The following is an 18796-nucleotide window of genomic DNA, read 5'->3' as shown; positions in this document are numbered from 1 at the left end:
GCTAATGTCCAGGGGCCGCCTAACTCAGCTTACCTTTGAGCGAATGGTAAACAGCTGTTTTCACATAATCGGAGTGTTGCGTTGTTGGTGAACTTAGGCCTAGACAAGTTGATCTCGCCTAGCAGTTAGCATACTGCGGTGTGCTGCTAACGATGAGTATTTGTATTTAGACTGATTTAACTTGCTCTCTATAGTAGGAAATACTAAAGACTATGTTATGTACATTATGTTCTGCATTTTCTGGTTCTGGCGACCCGGGGGAACTTCTTCTCATACCCGGTCAAAATATAGCTTATGTTACTTGGGAATACTCCAGCATTCCGACAGTGCAAGATTTTTTCAAATCAAACCAGTAGTTCTTGAGAATAAAGCGCTCAAGCAAAAAAAAACTTTTTGACTTTAATAATAATAATATTAGTACAGGCTTTAAATTACTGACAATTGTGCCATAAATAAGTAAGCCTTTATCAAAAGCATAATATGAAAAATAAATTTAATACGAACACAAAAGGCAAAAGGAATAACAATGAATGATTTTATTTTTATGATCACAATAAATAGAGCTCTCAATTAAAGCCCCAGTTTATAAAAGTGAGTAGTAAACATGCCCCGTGACGTCATAGGCAGCCATTGTCATTAGAAGTTTCATAAATAAAACGAATCGTGAAACTAATCGCTCCATCAATAGAAATGTGGTCGACAGACAAACTGTTATTTTAAAGCCCAAAGTTAATCACAATTTTGCATTTTAAATATCAGAATAAAAAATAATATTAAAAAGTACCTTTACATTTAATTAAAAAATCCCTAATGGTTGTTTTTTAAACAAATTAAAATGATTACTTTACTGAATGTTTAATACTAGCGACGAATACGTCTACCATATTAATCTCGTTAAACAGAACATAAATCAAGTTCTGCACACAATAACTTATCAGTTTGGGAATTCACTTAAATAAAATCCATTAAAAACTTACCTTATCCATCTTCACTAAATGTAATTAAAAGAATATAAAGACCAGCTACACATGAACAATAGGTTTCGATACAATTGCAGTTTCTTTACTTTTTTTTGTGTTACTGTAGAAGCGTGGCGCAAATGGTATATAAAGAATAAGTCTCAGCTATCTATCTCAACTTGCTTATTTCAAAACTAAGTTATTAATAAAACAAGTTTCCTCCGAGATGACCGCAGAAACTTAAGTAATGGTGAATGCTCGTTTACTTCAAAAGTGAGTTTCAATTTCAGTCGCTTACCTTCGTCAAAGCAAATTCTATTAATCTCGCATTATGGAACTGTCCAAGCGAAATTAGTTCAAGTCAAGAGTCTTAATGTGGCCTCACCTGCACAAATTAGGTGCACAGTTCCAAATTATGGTTCTAATAAAGTCGCCCGAAATAACAATGTAGGTAGAGAGCACTGGAACACGAGTCACATTTGATATGAAGATAGAACTAATAAATGAGTGAGGCACGCACATTAATTAGTTGATGAGATAAGACCTTGAAGGGGAGATAAGGTGGATACCTGAAAGGTATAATTTGAAGCGTCGATCGCTCGGCTCGGCTGCACGGCCTACGAGGACCGGCGCTCAGTCCGACTAGGGATGCCGAGGCGAGCGGCCGCGTCGCTGTCCGTCGAGACCCTCTCACCCCCTCTCTAGCGATTGCGAAGTGCGCTAACTTTAAAATGTCCCGCAACTCCCGAATGTTGTTACCAGTGAACCGCAAGCTTGAAAGTGACTGATGAAGTTGAACGAAAATTACAGTTACGTATAAACGAACAAACGTTACCAAACTTTGGATTTCGATTGAATTGTAGTGATTTTTGAGATGTGATTAATTAATAAGTAGCTATTCGTGAGTATATTATTATAAGTTTTTTATGTATCAGCAAGGTATTAATTATGTTTTAATGTTATGAGTAATGCCCTACTTAGAAGTATTTAAATCCTAACCCAAATATTCCAAACCGGCAAAAAAACTCTTTTAAATATTATGTACTAGTATTAAAAACGTATAATTTTCGTACGACTATGCTATTAGGCTATTATCAGGCTCGTGTCGGGTGACTGGGTGACGTTTAACACGTTTGAATTATTAAAACACAAAACTAAATTAACAGCAATTTTCTTTTTAGCCAAATCATGCTAGTTAACTACGTTGGTTCACCGATCTGTAGAAACAACAGCCTATTTTATAGAGCCGCCTAAAAATTAGATAGAAAGCAAATATTTCAGGTGTTCACTATTTTTGGCCGACGGCCAAGGTATCAGTTCGTAAAACTAATTTCTATGATAATTCTATAATACCAAGCTTTACTGCAGCGCTGCCGTATCCCTTGGGGACTATCAATTTTTGAAAGGTTACAGAAGTTATTACTGCTTATCACTTCTTCATCATTATCAGTGGCCTGACTTGAAATATAAACCTGCCTTTCAAGCCATGTCCTCGTTGGCCATTATTAGCATTTTGTTTCAAGTTCCAGCAATGCGAGGTATGCTAATGAAAGATAGTACGGTTCAGACTTATGCTAAGGCGGGCTGTTTCCGCAACTTCGCCTCAAAGCGCGTCTTTCGCGCATTAGGTGGCCAGCCAGTAGTTGAGAACTGCCTTTAATAACATACCAATCTGTTGTACCTTTCTTTTTTAATACAATTAGAGGAGGAATTGGAGGATGTTACACCATTCTGTGGATGACGTGTGAGTTAGAGTAAATACTAATATGTATTAATTAACTATCATATAAACACAGCGCATCATAGTTTTAGTACAATTTTATACATAATGTATGTATAATTCTCAGAAGAATACTTCAAAAGAACCTTTGCTAGAATATGAAAGGAGAAGAAGAAGCATATATATGCCAAAATTAAGATTATTTAAACATGCAAATGAAGCAAAAAGATACGAAATTGTAATTTTATTTACAATTTCATTAACGTATGTTTTATTTGTTAATCAACATAAACAGCTTATACAAGCCAAATATTACTACACCATGTTAAACTTACACGTATTAATAAATGCATTTCATAATGGATAACTCATACCGACGGCTTTAATTTGCTACAGTCCATTTGCGTATTCTACGCCGTAGCACCGTAGCACCGTAGCAACGCGCCGTAGGCTGCTACGAATTGAACCGACATTCCTTTCATATAACAAAATCGTTGATATTGTATCCAAAACTTTTATTTATTTTTTGAACTACGATAAACATAAAATATAGCTACTTTAAAAAGGCAATTTCCTCCAAAGGTTTTTTCGTAAATTGGATATTACTAAGGATTCTCAAAAGGTAAACTTATCATTAGTTTCAAAAATAAACAAGCACTACTCAAAGAAACTATTGATCCTAAGATACTTTTGACGTAGGCTGAAAAATGCTGTAGTAGGAGACTTCTGATTTGTGAATTCTATTGGGCTTTGGATGATTATGGAGAATCTACGAGAGGGATTTATTTACCACAATAGCACGCCGGAACACCGCAATGATTTTGGAAGTGGTATGTGATGAAGACAGACCAATATCGTGATTCAAAGCCAAAGTCATACAAGATACAGTATGTGTTGAGACGAAGAAACCGTACTTATGTGCTAAACATCACAGCGAATAAGCTATTAGCAGTAAGCTCACTTTAAAATTATTATCACCATCATCAGCCTCTTTATTGTCTTACTGCTCCTGACTTCTTCAAGATCATCATCATCTTCCGAGCCCTTTCCCAACTATGTTGGAGTCGGCTTCCAGTCTAACCCGAAGCAGCTGAGTACAAGCGTTTTACAAGAAAAGTTGCATTGGTACTTGCCTGACCTGGAATCGAACCCTGACCTCAAGAATCATAATAAATACTGAAATTGCAATGGATGAAATTGGGCCTGGAAATAAATATTAGTTGAGGAAGATCCGGTGCATGAAGCAAGCTCCCTTGGGATGCAAATGTATCTACAGGAAACTACAACTGTTTCTGACTTTGCTTTCGTTTCGACGTTTGAATTTACAAACAACATGCTTTTTATTAATCTTATATAGGTTATTTTTAGAAAGGCATATCCATCAATGCCTATAGTGCTGTCGTCTTGTAGGAATTAGATTGTTAGGTACGGAAAGAGTTTGATGCGAAAAGAATGGATGTAGCAGAGATGAGAACATTGAGATGAATATATATGGTGGTTACAAGAATAGATTAGAGGAAATTTAAAAGTGGTCCCTGTGATGGAAAAGACATGAGCCTAGGAGACAAGGGGGATGAAACACATGCCACTAAGAGTGTACCGAGTATGAATGTAGATGAACGGGGTGTAAGAGGAAGACCTGAGAAAACACGAATGGGTTGTTTGAAAGATGTCATGAATAAGAAAGGAGTAAATATTTCTTCAAGTACTACATCATTTTCAGCGGTGTCTTCTATACAGTCTATCAAGAGAATCATTTATTTATTTATACGGATAAATCAGTTCTTAATTAATTAGCTAGTTTAGCTGAGCGATTAACTTATTAATCAGTTTTGACTCAACATATCTAGAATGTTTTTGTAACATTACTTTCTTACAATGTTCTCGCTTCTGACATTGAGATACAACTTTGTTTGTCTAAGTAGATGTTATTCAAGGAGTGTTGAACAGCTTCCTCAGATTGCAGACTTAACTGTCAGTTGTTGACCGACAGTTTAATTAAAAATAATATTAAGTCCAACTAAATGTTTGCAGTCTGGAGAATCTTCTGGTTTTATTATGAAGTCACATTAAACTAAATATTTCCAAATTACATACGTTCTTAGATAACATGTACATTTGATTAGATTATTATGTTTGGAAACGGTATCTGTTACATAACTCTGACATTCGTTCACTCTTTGTAATAGTTCAAAAGTTCCATAAAGGTCTTGTCCCATTTATTCTATCTTTCACGATTTTCGTGCGGTTTATTTTTGGTAGTTGACAAAATCTAGTTTTCTGCCAACACAGCCTTCCAGTTGCTTTGACAAGTAAACTTTTGAATTTCACAGCATTGCAATAGGATACGCTGACAGGATGTTTGAATGTTACAAAATATTTTACTTTACCGTTACAAAGTCGGAATCCAAAGAGTCTGACAACTATTGGTGCTGAAACTTTACGTCGCGTCAAATTGATGCTGCCTTGTTACCATAAAAGAGATCCAGTATTCATAAGTCCATACTTTGATCGGAGAATCAGGTCAAGGTGTCCTCTAATAATAAACCTCGCCAGCATACCACCTCTATTGATTAGTCTAATTACTAATAAAACCAAAGAATAAAGAACTGTAATTACTTTAAATCTAATTAATTGCTGGTTGAAAAATATAATTAACAGCAATGCCTGAATAATTAAACTTGTTATTACAAAGTTCAGGCAAAATTGCTTAACGACTTTCTACTTAAAAATGTGTTGGATTTATTCAATATAACAATGTAACTGGGGCGCCGGTGCTCGGTAGAGGTGGAGCAGAGGTTCCATGTCATGAACCACAAGCTCATTATCCAGGTTTTTACAACCTACACTTTAATCTACAAGCGAAATAACTGAAATTACCAAACTAAAAAAACAACCAACGTAGTTTGTGTTTTCCACTTTAGCTAACTCTTGTTTCTATGGAAGCCTTTCAAATTACCACTTTCGAATAACTCTTCCACTCTAAGCTAAAAAACTCACCATCCGTTAGTCTCGAGGAAGCTTCTTAAAATCGAGCGAAAGAAAGTAGCTTTTTGCACATTGATAGATCTACTGCAATTCTACTCCGAAGAATAAATTATACGTAAATGCAACGAACATTATAAATGTGGCGAACTTTGCTGCTGAAACACATGCCAAATTTAGTTCATTTGCAATCCACAAAACCGTACATAAACCAAGTGTAGTTAAATTACAAAATCTAGTTCAACTAATTGGATACAAAAACATAGGTCACAACTTGTTTGTGAAATGCTAATTTGAAGCATGTGAACGCGGACAGTAAATGTAAATAGATTTTGTGTCCAATTTCTAGCACAAAATGTTGCCTTTTTGAACACGTTAAGACATCAATAATGTATTTAATAAATTTAATGGTCATTGTGGCGTATTAATAGATTCATGGAAAAGTATTGAACTGACTGTGACCTATAATGATTCTTAGAAACACAAACAGAACGTTGAAGGCGAGCGTTGAAGGGAACCATTCATTATATTTTCTTTACGAGTTCGATTTTTTTATTTTCTACGAGGTAAATAAGGTTTCGATTCTTTCCGAGCAAGCTATATCGAAGCACATTTTCAAGTTCCGTGTAACAGCTTTCATCGTGGTGACTGACAGTCAATTACGTTCGGCTTGGAAGTTAGGGTTGGGAGATCACAAAACCCATGAACTAAGTTGATTTAGAGATTAAACTTTTGAAGTAGTGAAGTTCGGAATATCGCTTTAGTGTTTGTCATCTTATGTTATGGGTGTGCGCGAAGTATCTTTTAAACCTTTATGAGTATTAAATACTGGGTCTTTATTGGAACATAGGATGATGAGTATAATGTATGAGATGCATAGTTCTAATACAAAGTTTTAACAAGGTACTAACTTTTTATGAGTAACTAGATGCTAAGATATTATTATTTTGTAAAGTATGTATCATTGTATAAATAAAATATGAAAACCTATCTCCAGTTCACGTACGGTTTTTCAAACAGAAATTGACTCGGTATAAGATCTAATCTTAATAGCAATTTATTCGAATAGTGAGGTTTGAAGCCTGCAGGTGCTATATATAACGTTCTACATTCGGTCGCGGTTACGAGCACATTGCAAGCCATTTCTCTCCATCTACTTTACGACTTTTGCGGAAGGTTAGCAGCGGATATATTTCTCATTCTTAAGCTGCTATAAATAGTTTCAAATATCACGTCAATGATATACATAAATGTTTGATAGAATTCTGATTGAATGGATATACTTAAACACACACATAGGTAATGGTGAATGGAAGCCGACCCCAACATAGTTGGGAAAAGGCTCGGAGGATGATGATGATGATGAGGTAATGGTGAATGGCCGGCATTATGGGGGGTAATTTTTTGTAAACTTGACCTTCAAAAATGACCTTGAATAAATTACTTTTAATCTTAACATTTTAAATGTCCAATAAGTGCCGAAAAAAGGAAAACTTAATTGAATTGAATTTAGAAATACTTGAAATACATGAACGGTAACTTTGAAAAACATAGTGTCATTATCCACTAATTTATTTCTAGGAATAATTTCTAGGCTTTGTTTAATTTTTATTGAAGATTAGAAGCTTCAAAAAGTTTTTATTTTACTCTCACAAAAACTATGAATTATTTCCATGATTGAAAATTAATCCTGCACTGATAAACCTGTCAATTTTAATTACAATATTGCTTGAGTCTTAAATAAAACCCACGTTTTAAAACCTAGCTCAGGTATCCATTACTTTTGAAATATAGTTAAATTTAAAGGCTGTTATTTTTCATTGCAAATCACAGATATAATAGTTATTTAAGCCAATTTCACGATAAATAGCAAAATAATCCAAATGTATTTTAAAAGATCATCGTGCTCCTGTCATTTATTTAAAGTTGACAGAGACAAATAGTGAAAACGAGCCGAAAATAGTTATCGTTTTGCACTTTAAATTAAGCACTTTGCTTTTATTTTCTTACTATAATAGCTATAAAAGATAAAAAAAATACAATGATGTAGTTTGAAAAATCCATTTAGCAATTCAGTACACTCAATGCGTTCAAGCTTGTGTTATTAAAAACTTGAAAAAATACTCGAGTGCACGAAGGCGATAAGAAAAATCAAGTTTGTTTTCTTTCTGTACGAAATCGAATTGTAGATTCAATTTCTTAAGTACATACCAGCGAAGATAATGGAACAAAGCGCTAACACTTGCACTGCTCGACACGCAGATACGTCGCACCTAATATATGGTCCTGAAAGCACTTTAAGAAATTCTCTTATAAAACATTACCGTGAGGTAAAAGTGACAAAATGACTTTTGATAAGACGTACGTATTTTATGAGTGAATAATTTGAAATATCCCGCAAATACATCCGAGGTGACGCCTAATCTGATTACCGTACTCCAAAATTTCTCAGATTACCATTTAACGTGAAAATCTCTGCGAAAACTTTTGTGCTACTTATTACCGCTTCAAGTGCCTTAAAATAATTTCTCACTTTTTTCGTCGTGGGCACTTCGTTACGGTCTCTTTCATCTTTTAATTTCTTTCTTACTTCGTTTATTTTTTATCCTTTTCGCATTCCGTTCCCCAGTGCCTAATGCTTCAATTACTGCTCAAAATGTAAATGCAGTAGACAAAATTGAAATAAAAACGTTTATTACAATAGGGATAATAACTAACTGAGGAAGTTCAATCTATAACCGTAAACATATTTTTATGAAAATGGGAATCAATGCTTCCGTGTTCCGGAAAATCGTTATTACCGAAGCGGATTTGATATATCGCTTCTCTTTGTATTTATTTAAAGCAGTATTTACTTATCTCTGAAATAAAACTGCATATACAAATAAATCATATGCATGTATAAGATAGATGCAAATGGTGTAGATCCGTGGAGCGGTTACTATCCCAAAGAGGTTTCGCATTAATCCCAACTTACGCCAGCTATTCGTCTACATTCATTTGATAACAGTGGAACAGAGGGAACCGCAACAGTCCACAGCTGCAATCTAATTTGAAACCCTACTCGAATGCAGCCAGAATTTTCCCTACCGCCAACCCTTGGCGCCACTCCAATCTTTATTTTCTCTACCACCACGAAGCACCTTCGAAAAGCGTAAATAACCAACTTTTGCTGTCGAACTAATTTCTTTTGAGAGTTTGCGTGTAATAATCAAATAGTCATTCATTTTGTTTCGTTAAAAACGTTTTAATTAATTTTATCGTACTGTGCTTAAGCCAAAGTGCAACTACAGAAATAGTGTAGTGCTTGGCAGTCTGTCCAACTGTCACACTCTTTCATTTCGGCGACCTTTTGACGCAGACTGTTGTAGTTGTGAGAAGCAGTGCCCCAATTACTAACGTCAAGAACTTTCTTTTATTGCGACTTCGCTTTGGGGAATCAAGCAGAATTTTTACCAAAACAGTAAACTGTGGTGTTTTGGGGAAATTTTGTTGGTTGTTAGAGATAAATTATCTTGTCGATACAACAACAAAGCGCAGTCCTCTGAGATAATTGAACCAGTTGTTGATTTCCAATGCTAGGATAACAACCTAACGCTGTCCGCCTACACAACTCCTACTTGGCCGCTTGATAAATGAATCAAACAATTTAAGTAGGTACACAGAAAGTATTCATCGAGGTATTCGATGATTGAGTTTGTACACTGTAAAGGAACAAAGCTTTCGCGTGGCCTGTCTGCTAAAATTGATTAAATGCAAGCATACTCCATAAATAAACCGAGTTTTTTCAGAGCTCAGCACGAAAGTACCGGCGACCCCTAAGTATTCACGAGTTACCTCGATGAACGGGAAAATAAGACAGACAATATGAAATGACGGAAATTGGATTTATATTCCTTTTAGTTTCTTTTTTCGTACACGTTGTATAAAAGCTGTCGCTTTTTCCTTATAAAGCAAAGCTCTAGGTAACGTCTTAAAGTGGCTTTATAGGTTCTATTTGTACGGTATTGTCAAACATGTTTACGTTTTCTTTTAAACTTTTGTAGTGAGCTTATTTCTGTTTAATAGTATCACAGATTCATGTGTTTGCGTTAAGCATGATGTGCGTTATTTTGTAACATTGAATTTTAAGTACTATCCAAATTCCATGTAAATTATAAGCCAAATCTGTCTGTTTTCTAGTTACTTATACCTAGAAGTAAATTAAAATGTTGATATTGTTAAACTTATATATAATTAGGCAAGACAAAATTCATCGAAATCCCTGCTTTATTATGACGTAATTTTAAAAGAAAATGTTAAAGAATGCTGCAGCTCAATTCTAACAAGCTTTCTTTACGTTGTTAGTTTTAAAAGATATCAAAAGATCTTTATTTTTATAACTTATAATGTGAACTGACTTTCTAAGAAGATGTTGTCTCGCTTGAGCTAATCAAAAGTCTGGCGTAACTACGTACTGAATTTCATAATAGAATATTTTCAGTGAATTGGAATGTTCTAGTAAACTATAGGCCGGGTGGCTTAACAATTCTTTTATCTAGCATTTCTATTTGAACTACAAAAGATTTACAAGCCGATCCGAGTACTGAATAAAGACACAAAGAGAGTATCTAGATTCCTTTCGTGTCGCGTAAATTACAAGTCAGTGGAAAGAACGGAAAGCTATGTACTAGTTGTACTATATCATTAAAAGAAGTTTATATAAATACAAACAATGACAACAAAGATACGCTTTTTGTGTACAATAATATTGACGTCTCATTATAAAAGATGGCAAATGTTATTAATAAATAAAACTTGTCGACTATATTTTTATCAAATACTAAAAATGTAAAAGACAAATATCTACCTACAATACTAATTACACTAAAAAGGATTCTCTAGTCTAATTTTGTAACAAAATTCCGAACCCAAAAGCGAATTTGATGAATTAATTTTCCCTTTCTATTTGAACTATTTGTAAGTACCTATAAATATTTTAAAGTCCTAATAGTAAGCCGATAGAGGGTAGATAACCACTGGCTAGGAGATTATGAAGCTCAGCCAATGAGGGGCAATCAGGTAACAATAAGAACGCTTCGTGGAATTAAGCCGTATTTAATGTTTTAACCAATTAGTCTTTCAGTAAGTTTTAGGTTATCAGGTAGCTTGAATATTTGTGAGCGTAAAAAACTATTTATAGAATCTATTTTGTTTATTCCTTATATTTTATATTCTCCCCAAGGGGTATTGGGTTGCCCGGGTAACTAGGTTGAGGAGGTCAGATAGGTAGTCGCTCCTTGTAAAACACTGGTACACAGCTGCTTCCGATTAGACTGGAAACCGACCCCAACATAGTTGGAAAAAAGGCTCGGGAGATGATGATGATGAATCGTTTTATTCTTAAGATAGCCATAACATTATTATCCCTCCTTCTTATATGGTGTATTTGTAGTTTTTCATCATGCCTCTGCTCTTAAGAAGGAAGAACTTGGAGTCTTTTTTGTAACATGTCATGTTTTTGTAGACGCGCGGTCAACAAAAACTTCTCCGTGACTGGATAATTGACTATAAGCACACTGTTTTAATATAATAGAATGTAATAAAAGATACTATGGCAATATATGGTAATTAAACAAGTCTTGTAAAATGATTTTGAATACTGGATAGGTAAACAACCAGTAGATAGCACATAGAGGTAAAGTAAATAACGATAGCACAGTCAAAAAAATTGGTTATGGACTTTTTAGGATTTGCCGCTGCAAAGTTAAAAACTGCAATATGTCACCAAAAGATTAAAAAATATATTTGAGATTTTTTCAATACAATTTATTTTACACAGTTTTACGTCGCCCACCACAGTTTTTCCGAAGGATGTGGTGAGAGAGGTGTTTGGTAAATACGCCCCCGTTTTTTTTTTTTCAATTTGATCTTATGATGACCTTTTCATATCACTTTTTATAACGCCCACATTGAAAACGCACAAACACCCCCCTTGAACAAAGAGATAAATTGCATATTGGCTTAGCAGTGGTTTGCAATCGAAACAGATATCCCGAATTTTGCAAAAGATTACTTATAAACTTTTTAGTCCATCCGCACTGGACTATCGGCACTACAAATTGCTACTACGAAAGAATTTCGGCAATTCTCTTTTACTTTTTCACGACGCAAACAGAACAACTCTTTTCGAATTCAGTTATTTAATTGGCCGTATTTCTCTGTAAATCCAATCACGAACGCTTGAAGAAGTAGCGTAGCAAATACTCATAACTGTAATGAACCTATAACAATGAGGCCACTTTATGTTTAAGAGATTGCAGTGGTTACTTTAAGTGCGCTTTATTTTCTTAATACCTAAGTAATAGAAAAGAAGCTGGGGACTGAACTATATATTCGTTCATCATATACATTTTCCGTTGCTCATGTGTAATTGTGGACTAATATCAAATCAAATCAAATCAAATCAAATAACCTTTATTGTCAGGCATCAAAGGCCCATAGATAAATACCTTAAAACTAGCATACATATGTTATACAAAATTGTTAGTAAATAAAAACTTAATACGAGTGAGATATTAATATGAGTTAGAGTGATGGATAGGTTTAGGTATTTCGGTTTCAGTCGAGTTTCGACAAAAAAACTAGTTTCGGTTATGTTTCGAAGGCAAACCTACCGAAACTATGAACAATTCGATACCAAAACTGCATTTGGGAGTTCTCGCGCTGTGCTCATGTTCAGCGTAGCATATATAAAAAATGCCTACCAAAACACATATGATTGTATATTGAATGAGTGAAAATGTCCATGTTCGTCGTCAGCTATGCGATTCAAAAATAAATAAAGAAACGTTTTCTTTATATTACTATCATACAATGATCTTTGTGAGGAAGAACAGAAATACTGAATACCGAATACTGTATCACTCTTGGCCGGAAACTAGTTTAGGCTTATGATTTATAAAACACTCGTGCAAAACAAGCATTAGTTGCTTTACTGCTACAGCCTTTTTATCGTCCCACTGCTAGGCAAGGCCTCCTCTCACACGTAGAAGGATTGAGCATTAATCACCACGCTTGCTCAATGCGGGTTGGTGATTTCAGACTTTATAGTCCAGGTTTCTTAAAGATGTTTTCCTTCAAACGAGCTGATGTTTTATGCCCAAACGAGCTGATTCTAACACCTGTAACCAATCATCACAATCAAGACAGTAAAGATTACTTAACTTTACTTTACTTTCACCTTTTTACCAGCTGTTGGTTGCTTTACTTACCAATATTATTCCAACTTAAACTTACTTAACTCTAGTACGTTGTTACAGTGATGGTGTTGGGGCATGGATGCGCGCGATGGGCGCTGCAGTGGGTGGCGCTGGCGGCGTGCGCGCTGGCGGGGGCGCAGGCGCCGGAGCGCGTGGAGCCCTGCGCCACCAGCCCGCTGTGCTCCTGCCGCGTGGCGCACATGTCCTGCATCGCTGTGCCTCTGCACAGGTTCCCAGGTACGCTAATATAAGCTGTACTAAGAGTACCAATGATTGGTAAAATTCGGCCGAATAAGAGCCCTTACTCTAAGGCAGCTGCAGGCATTTGTTTCGTGTGCCGCTTCTCTGTTCCTACGTAAGCGAGGCGCAAAAGGGATATATATATATCCCTTTTGCCCATATAGGGGTCAATGAACCTTATGTTAGTAGGTACAGTCTTTTCGTAAGGCAGCGAGAGACTATCTCAAAATTGAAATGTTATGATTCAAGTCATCTTAGTATAGTGAGACTACACTTTGTCAGCCCAATATGCTGCCACAGCGAGAGCACGTGATTCAAGTAAAAGTACCATAATATATGGTACTTTTACAAAGTACCATAATATATGGTACTTTTACAAAGTACCATAATATATGGTACTTTTACTCAGTTGGCATAAACTTGATTTAAGGCATATTACCAGTCTTTGTGTTCATACATGGTGGCATTTCACGTATACGTTACATGAAAAATAAATATGTACCTACACACATATAAATAGCTGACAACGATTGTGCTGTTGACACCACCAAACATTTTGACCAATCTTTATGAGCCAACCGTACCGCAAGCCATGATTTTCCAGCCAAGCAAATTATTCATTATCTACAAACACACTTTCCATCGAGTTTTACACTAATTAGACGATTTATCGAATTTCCAGCCAAATTGGAGTTTTAAGCGACCCTGGCCCAAAATTATTGGTTGGATGTCAACTACCCAATTGATTGTATTGTTATAGTTTGTTTGCGATATAACAGGTCCCAGCAGCCCCAAAGCATTTAGTATTATTGACAGTTTACAGCAACTCTATACATGTACATATTAAATACAGTCATCATTATAAACCGCAGTATTCAAACGAATGTATATAAATTGCGGCTTACAGACTGGCTAATGTAGTTTTAAATTAAAATACTGTTCATATTAAGTGGTAATTGATAGACTGTAATTATATGTGGCATAAAGTGTAAAAGTTATTTATTCATGTTTTATACGGACCTCATTATATTACATTCACAGAGGAAATTAAGGCAGCTAATTGCAACATATTTTCTATTCTTTAGAAAGTTCTATTTAATATCAAGCGCTCAACGTAAGGAAGCTTATTATAAGTTCCAAGTGGGTGCCTTAATTGAAATTGTACGCCATCGTAAGTCCTTAAGTCCGGCTCAAAACTATGTACCCATTTAAACTTCTCTTACAGAATGGCCCCGAATAGAGCTGCAACATCTAGATATAAGCATGTCTAACCTAGAAGTGCTGACAGAGAGCGCACTGGATGGATTGAAATTGCAAACATTAGTTTTAGTCGCTAACAAATTACATTACATCGAGATGCACGCATTTAGGTAAATTGTGTTTTAATCAAACTTTATAACAACAATTTGAAGAACTTTAATTAAATGTCAAGTGGAAAGGAACATTTGATAAAACTCATTCGTTTTCAGTTCCATGGCGGGTACACTAGCATCTTTAGACCTCGGTTACAACGAATTCACTGAAATACCGCAGCAGGGCTTAAAAGATTTAAAAGTTTTAAACTGGTTGAATCTGCAGAAGTAAGCACAAGTTTTGAAACTAAATTCTATTAAACTTTTACTCGGAGAGTTGATTAATTTTATTAATATATATTCGCTTTTATTTTAGCAACAATATTGTGTACATAGGACCTGATGTAAAATGGCATCATTTGGAAGAAACGCTGACGAGTTTGTCACTGAGTAATAACCAAGTGACGCACTTGAAGTCCCAGGCACTGACGTCGCTGTACCACCTGCTGCAGCTGGACTTGGAAGGCAACCACCTCCGCACCATCAGCGCCGACTCCCTGCCCGCTTCCCTCACACTCCTGAAGCTATCCAACAACTTTATCCATGAACTATCCTGTGATTTACTTTTTAGTCTGCCTAGGTTACAATCTGTACATTTACGACATAATTTTATAACTTTCTCAGACAATTATCTTTGTCCAGCTAATAAGAGTAAAAAGATTGAAAAGTTAGATTTGAGTAATAACAAACTTAATGATACTTCCCAAATACTTGTACTTCGGGATGTTCAAATTAGGCAAATTATATTAGATCTTAACGAATTAACAACGATTCCAAAGTTGATTTTCACAAATAATAGACTAGAAAGGTTGTCTGTATCGTACAACATGTTGAGTTCTATCAGCCGAGATCTATTCCTGTCACTGAGGAACTCGCTAGAGCACCTGGAGGTCGAGCACAACAGACTGTCGCACTTGCCGGACAGCCTGGCGCAGCTCGTGCGACTCCGCCATTTATCACTGGCTTACAACCAGTTGGAGGAGTCGCCCGCGCTCCCCAGTCGGATTCAGACGCTATCGCTCGCCGGCAACTTTTTAACTTCAATACCCTCCGCACTTCAAACGCTCGAAGCCGGTTCTATTCGCTATCTCGACTTAAGCTACAACAGGATATCTAATTTGTTACCAAACGAATTTCTAGACTGGTCCACTTCTCTTGGGAACATCAACTTGAGAGGTAACAGGATTGCACAGATTTATAAGAACGTTTTTCCGGCGAGTATGTCATTGAAAGAGATACATCTAAGTTTTAACGACTTGTACTACGTGCATCCACAATCTTTCGCGAACGTGACTAGATCGCTCCGTGTCCTAGAATCGTCTTCTACGCTTTTTAGTGGCTACTTCCCGTTCGAGATCGAAGAGGGCTTAGAGAATATCAGCTGGCTATCGTTCGATAACAACGACTTTCACATCCTAAAACTTTCAGATGTGGTTGTGTTTCCATTTCTAAAATATTTAAATTTAGATTACAATAGAATCGTTGATATTGTCATAACTGAGGACTATCATAACGAGTCACTATACCTAAGCAACTTGAGACTCGCCTACAATTTTTTGCATTCACTGCACAGCAGAAGTTTTATATACATGCCGGAGTTAAGAAACTTGGATTTATCTTATAACAGAATCAACAACTTAACTAAGCACACTTTCACAAACTTACCAAACTTGAGATATTTATCTCTTGCGGGTAACATAATCGATTCGATGGAAGCCGAGACGTTTGCTAATTTACCAAAACTGCAAATATTGGAGCTCCAGGGAAATAACTTTACGTATTTATCACTGAACGCGTTTCATAACGTTTCTAATGTAGACATAACGTTCACGCTAAATGTTAGCAGAAACCACATTAAGTTTGTGGATGGCGAATCCGCAATATCGGTTAACATATTCGACGGCTCATATAATGATCTGTATGAAGTGCCAAATAACTTTTTTGTTGCGGTCGCGCCCTCCATACGACAGATTATATTAGCCCATAATAAAATCATACATGTATCAAATGAAGCGTTCGGTGATGCAAAATACTTAGAAATACTCGATTTGCACAAGAATAATATCAATAACATTAAGAGAAAGTCGTTCACAGATCTAATTTCTCTTCAAATATTAGATTTGTCTTTCAATGTTATCTCCCAATTATCAGTGGAACAGTTCTATAATTTGAACAAACTTAGATATTTGAAATTGGACCATAATAATTTGCGTCTGCTGCCTCGAGACGTGTTTAAGAACACGATCGTGGAGCACCTGGACCTGAGCTACAACGACATGTCGCTGTTCCCGGGGACGGCGCTCTCGCAGATCGGCTTCACGCTGCGCTACCTCGACATGTCTCACAACCGCATCGAGTATTTAGACAGCAATATATTCCGCACCACACAATTCCTCTTGAGTCTTAATTTAGGTCACAATCTATTGACAGTACTATCAGATAACACGTTCTCCAGCCTCGGCGGACTGCGCCAACTGGACCTCAGCTTTAACTCTATAAAGGCAAACTTTAAGGAACTGTTTCATAACCTTCCCAACTTGAGGCATTTGAATCTTGCAAATGTAAGCTTAAAGTCAGTGCCTTATCTACCTTTGACAAACTTAACTAGCCTCAATTTGACTTCAAATTACATTAACAGTTTTAAAGAGACTGATGTGAAGCGACTAGCGAGTCTTCGTCATCTAGACCTTAGTAATAATCGTCTTACCTCTTTAGTGCCAAAGATGTGGTTTCATTTTAATAATTTGAACGTTCTTGATTTATCGTACAACCCTATTGTAAGAATCACGTCAAATAGTTTCAAATGGTTGAGCAATTTATCTCATTTGAATTTAAATGGACTTAGATACTTAGACATAGTTGACCAGGATTCCTTCCGTCCCTTGATATCGCTTCGGTCACTGCATATTCAGTCGTGGTCAACTATAAATCATTCCACGTTCCGAATTTCCAACATCACTTCTTCCTTATCCACCCTGTACAAATTAGTAATACACTGGACTGATGAAATCATGGATAATCAATTACATGGGATCGATGCGAGGAACATTCGCTACTTAGAAATCAGAGGAACAAATCTTAAAAGAATATCGGACGATGCTTTTCAATCGTTCGCCAACAGCCAAGAGATATTTATCAGGATCACAATGACTTCCTTAACTAAATTGCCGACAGCATTCATGAGGCATTTGGGACAAGTTCCACAACTCGGGATCGACTTGAGCTACAATCAACTTACGACACTTAATCCAGCAATTTTCTATCCAAATTTCACCAGTTGGAGCCACGTAGCCACAAAGTTATTGTCAGGTACGTCATATTAATTTTGTTGTATATTTTATAGCGACCAATATCAGTCTCATGCAATAGTTGGGCCAACTGAGCGGGCTGCAACGGATAAACAAGATAAAGTTTTCATTTCAGGATAGATGATTTTATTTTACCCTACCTATCTGCAGTTCAGCTTAACGAAGTTGAAAACCTGCATTTTTTTCGCTCGTTTCATTTTTAAAGTCAAACTTAGTTCGGCTCTAGTCTCGCCAGTAAAAATTCTAGCACAACATCAAAAAGCACCATTCTCACTTTAAATCCTATGGTTAATCCCAAACTACACAATCTACCTGTAGTCAAACCCCTAGTCTCTTTTGAAAACTATTTGAATACTTAATAAGCTTATAATTAACGCTACAATATCTCTAAAACGAGTTAGGTAGTTTATCAAAAATGTACAACGGCGCGAGTGAACCGCAAGCAAATGCTAGTATTTTATTAAAATTTACCGAGCCTCTCACCACGCAGAATGAGCCGGGCAACTCTTCTTAATGAGTTTTAATTCTTAATACACCACTCGAAACTTTTCTGGGCAAGTTAAATCGTCTGGTGGGATGTATTAATATGGTGGATGAATAATTCGGCAGGAGGGCTGATACTGACGGGTAACCCGCTGCGGTGCGAGTGCGAGCTGGCCTGGGTGGGCGCGTGGCTGCGGCGCTGGCTGCAGGAGAACGAGGCGGGCGCGGAGCTGCGGCGCGCCGTGCGCAGCGGCACGTGCAAGGACGCGGCGGGCCGGCGCGTGCCGCTGCTGCAGCTGCGCGCCGACGAGGCGGAGTGCCACGCCAGCGCGCTCTCCAGCGACGCCACGCCGCGCCGCACCGGCCTCGCGCACACGCTCGCGCTTGCGCTCACTACCATCCTGCTCAGATGATGACCATCACACCCCTAAATCAATTAGCTACTCTTGTTTCCGGAGCGGGGAAACTATTGAAATTACTAAGTATTACTACTAAGGAATTTCGGGAG

At 36.7% G+C, this 18796-nt stretch overlaps 1 protein-coding gene across 1 annotated transcript; it reads left to right on the top strand.

The window, feature by feature from the left end:
- The first annotated feature begins 1585 nt into the window (after positions 1 to 1585).
- Positions 1586 to 18706, top strand: LOC110377596 (chaoptin). The gene is made up of 6 exons (XM_064038908.1): positions 1586 to 1860; positions 12966 to 13142; positions 14371 to 14515; positions 14615 to 14725; positions 14814 to 17806; positions 18415 to 18706. The coding sequence occupies exons 2-6, from the start codon at positions 12968 to 12970 to the stop codon at positions 18699 to 18701; spliced, it is 3711 nt and encodes a 1236-aa protein (XP_063894978.1). The 5' UTR covers positions 1586 to 1860; positions 12966 to 12967; the 3' UTR covers positions 18702 to 18706.
- Positions 18707 to 18796: the final 90 nt, after the last annotated feature.

Source organism: Helicoverpa armigera, chromosome 2, assembly GCF_030705265.1.
Source record: "Helicoverpa armigera isolate CAAS_96S chromosome 2, ASM3070526v1, whole genome shotgun sequence".
NCBI lineage: Eukaryota > Metazoa > Arthropoda > Insecta > Lepidoptera > Noctuidae > Helicoverpa > Helicoverpa armigera.
The sequence above is the reverse complement of the archived record's forward strand: the minus strand, read 5'-3'. Positions and strand labels throughout refer to the sequence as shown.